Genomic DNA, 3,958 nt, shown 5'->3' with positions numbered 1-3,958 from the left:
GGGAGTTTTTTAATGTACACAGGCAAGGACACGGTCGAATAACTCTTTTATTCGTATTTTTCCTTCATATTTTGTGAGATGTATAAAAAAGAAAGAGAGAGAAAGAAAGAGCATCGGCGTCGATATTTCTATCAAGACAAAACTTTTACTTTATACAACGTCCCTTCCCGCATCCCCAACCCCTCCCACGGTCGGAAAAGAAGACCGAAAAGGACATAAAAGTGAAGGATAATGACTTCCGCTTTTGCCTCTGAAGCAGTTGATCGACCATAACCGCTTCCTTCGTCAACGCGCATAAATTGCAGAATATCAAAAGAAAAAAAAATCTAAGACCGGAAGATGTCAGTTTATCCCTGAGATGCTGCTCATCATGCGTTCCTTGTTGATTTTTTTTTCCTTTTAGCACTGTGAAAATATAACATCTCTTGTTAATGGCATGACTTGTTGAAAATCAGTAAAGACAGAAAACGCGAATGTTGGTTCCTTTTGGGCGATAATATCAAGAAACATGATATCTAAAGCATCCTCATCGGAGAGTTTTACGATATAAATACATTCAAATCGGACTTTACTTGTATGGATCGGTGTATTTCCTGAAAGCTTTGGGACTGACAGACTAAAAATCACGTGATAAGTAACATGACATAATTCATAACAAGTGTTTTCGTAAATCTTATTAACCATTCTCGATTACGTTCCTCATTTCAGTGAAAATCTTTATTATAAATTCCAGAGTCGGAAACTGTAGCACTTTCGCCATATTCCGCAGGCCACTTTGGCTTTATACATGTATAGTGTGTGTGTGTTTATATGTATGTGTGTGTGTATATATATATATATATATATATATATATATATATATATATATATATATATGTATGTATGTATGTATGTATTATATATATATACATATATATATATATATATATATATATATATATATATATATATATATATATATATATATATATGTATGTATGTATGTGTTATATATATATATATATATATATATATATATATATATATGTATGTATTATATATATATATATATGTATGTATGTATTATATATATATATATATATAAATACATATATACACATGTACATATGCCCTGTACATAGACAGGTACTTATAGATATATAGATAGAAAAATAGATTTACATACATATATATATATATACATATATACAATTATACATACATATGTATATATGTACATTATATGATATACACACCTTTATATATATATATATATATATATATATATATATATATATATATATATATATATACATATATATATAGACATATATATATATATATATATATGTATATATGTATATATGCACACACACACACACACACACACACACACACACACACACACACACACACACACACACACACACACACACACACACACACACACACACACACACATATATATGTGTGTGTGTGTGTGTGTGTGTGTATGTATATATATATATATATATATATATATATATATATATATATATATATACATATGTGTATATATATATATATATATATATATATATATATGTATATATATATATAAATATATATATATATACATATATATATATATATATATATATATATATATATATATATATATATATATGTATGTATGATTCAGGTCATGCATTTGGAATAGTTGCCTTTCCGCATTTGCCAAAAAGAGAAAATGGATATCCAAAACTGTTTCCCATTTAGCGATGTAAAAACGTCAAATGTAATTTATTATACGCAATGAAATGTGAAACACTTTCAAATTAATAATAATTATATCAAAACTTTATATGCCCTCGCAAAACAAATAGATAAATATAAATGCAATAATTTGCTCCAACACAATGTTAACTTTTGAATGGAATACGCATTTTTCTATTTAAAAAAAATCGAACCGTTGAAAGAATAAATTGATAGATACATACTTGTCAATCAGTTATTAACAAGACACGACATTTCTTGTAGTAAGCAAACTGATCATTTCGAAATGAGAACTTGAAATGACAACTTTTTGCCCGTTTTCTTTCTAAGAAATATTGAAATGACACGTTTTTCCATTTTCTTTCTTTGCCAGCACGCAGTACCAGGAGGGGAGGGACTACAAGAAACTCTCCTTTGAGGACAGAAACATTGACCTCGACCGCCTGCAGGCCCCAAGCGACCACGTGGTGACTGGCGTGAGATTTAGAATGCTCGGTCCACACATCAATCTGGAGGTAAAGGAATATGCTATCAATAAAATGCGAAAGAGGACTATGACTAGACGTCCTTCTGCAAGATGAATGACCTTGAGTCCATTGCCTTTCCTGGCTGTCTGATTGTGACCTGCATACAGACAAGTTTACTGATATTTATTCCATGCAATGGCTCCTCTGCGAGGGGAATAAGTGTAAGATTGTCTAAGGGATATATCACAGTACGTCATTATTACTGTGGCCTGTGAGTTTTGTGTAGCTGAATTTATGTGCTAACCAGTCAATGGCATCCATGTGATTAAAATATTTACTTCAAAATGAGAACTAGACTACATATATCTTGATTCTGAATTATATTTGTTTACCTTCGACAGGTTCAAGTGACGCCAGTGAACTACACGACGGGCCAGCTCCAGCCCTTCAAAAGTTACTGGATCAGCAACGACAACACCCCTGTCATGGCAAAGAACCCGAGGATGGAATTCAAGTTGTATGAGCCCGACGACCCGACCAGATTCCCCTCGATACACAAGATAGACTCGCAGCCGGATACCTTCATTCGCTTCGGACCGACCTCCAGAGGAAAGGACGTGGCGCAACTGACCGTGCCCTTCTTCGACGCCCAGAATGTGTCCCCGTCGCCGAGCTCCTGGTTCTCCGGTGTCGAGCTCTTCCACAAGGGTCACCCTGGCTCAGGCGGCTTCCTCGGGCTCAGGGTCACCACCTATGACATGACGCCGTATATGGAGGAGCCTGAGGAGGCGACGGACACGCACGTGGATCTCCCAAGCCCTCCGATCGTTTAACGGAATGTGTATCAGGGCGTTACAGGGTTTATTTCTCGTTGTTGCTCGTCCCCGCTCAGTTTATTCTGCCCGGGAGTTTTGTCAGTTCTTTCGTGAGCAGAAACGAAGTTAAAAGTTCAACAATAATTATCTTTGCAGCTTATTATAACATAGCAATGCTGATCGCATTTACATTCTATTTATGCCTTTACTTAATTATCAGACTGTGTGACTAGGCAATAAGTAATCGCTTCAGAGGCACATAAATCATTAGAAAGTAGCTTTACCATATATTTTTATATCTAAAGTAAGTGAAATGTATCCTACCCTGTGTTTCAAGTAAAGTCACAAAATGTTTAGTTTATTTGTTGTTAAATTACCCATTTGGGGAATCACTTAAAATATTTCCACTAGTTCAGTATAAGAAAGAAAACGGAAAGCCATTTGCCACTATTGAAAATAAGAAGTACCAGACTGGCAATCAATAGTTACCTTCTATATTCCTGAAAGCATTGAAAGGTAAATCTGCAGGAAGGGACGGAAGGTCCCTGCCTCACATGAACACGTTTTTCTTTGTAAACGCAAATAAACAAATACACTTAAACATGTCTTGTGTTTGTATCAGATATCCTCCTGGGAAATGTACTACGTAAATGTTTGCACACCTTAATCACCTCCCTTCTTTATCTTTTTAAATGAACATAACCTTGACAATCAAGAATGAAACCACAAGTACCCTCAGACAGAATTACAACCGCGTTACAATGCAAGCCACGGTAGGTTCACTTTCGCTCAAACCATGACCTTAGTGATAAAATCAAGGCTAACGAGAGTTATTAAAATTCGAGACCCGTGCAAAGATACGGTATGGAGTCCACGTGGCTCGGTAAATGCTTAATATTCACTGGAGAAGCAGTACAATAGCACCACACGCTTGGCGGTATG

At 34.9% G+C, this 3,958-nt stretch overlaps 1 protein-coding gene across 2 annotated transcripts in view; it reads left to right on the top strand.

The window, feature by feature from the left end:
- Window positions 1–3,617, top strand: part of LOC113806015 (uncharacterized) — a 31,267-nt gene extending 27,650 nt beyond the window's left edge. For both annotated transcript variants that reach the window (XM_070137709.1, XM_070137710.1), the window contains exons 12-13: window positions 2,108–2,249; window positions 2,603–3,617. In XM_070137709.1, coding sequence (XP_069993810.1) covers window positions 2,108–2,249; window positions 2,603–3,034 — 574 coding nt within the window. In that variant the 3' untranslated portion in view covers window positions 3,035–3,617. The remainder of the gene's footprint in view (window positions 1–2,107; window positions 2,250–2,602) is intronic.
- Window positions 3,618–3,958: the final 341 nt, after the last annotated feature.

The sequence above is a fragment of the Penaeus vannamei genome, chromosome 23, assembly GCF_042767895.1.
Source record: "Penaeus vannamei isolate JL-2024 chromosome 23, ASM4276789v1, whole genome shotgun sequence".
Classification (NCBI taxonomy): Eukaryota; Metazoa; Arthropoda; class Malacostraca; order Decapoda; family Penaeidae; genus Penaeus; species Penaeus vannamei.
This window is presented reverse-complemented; position numbering and strand designations above follow the sequence as displayed.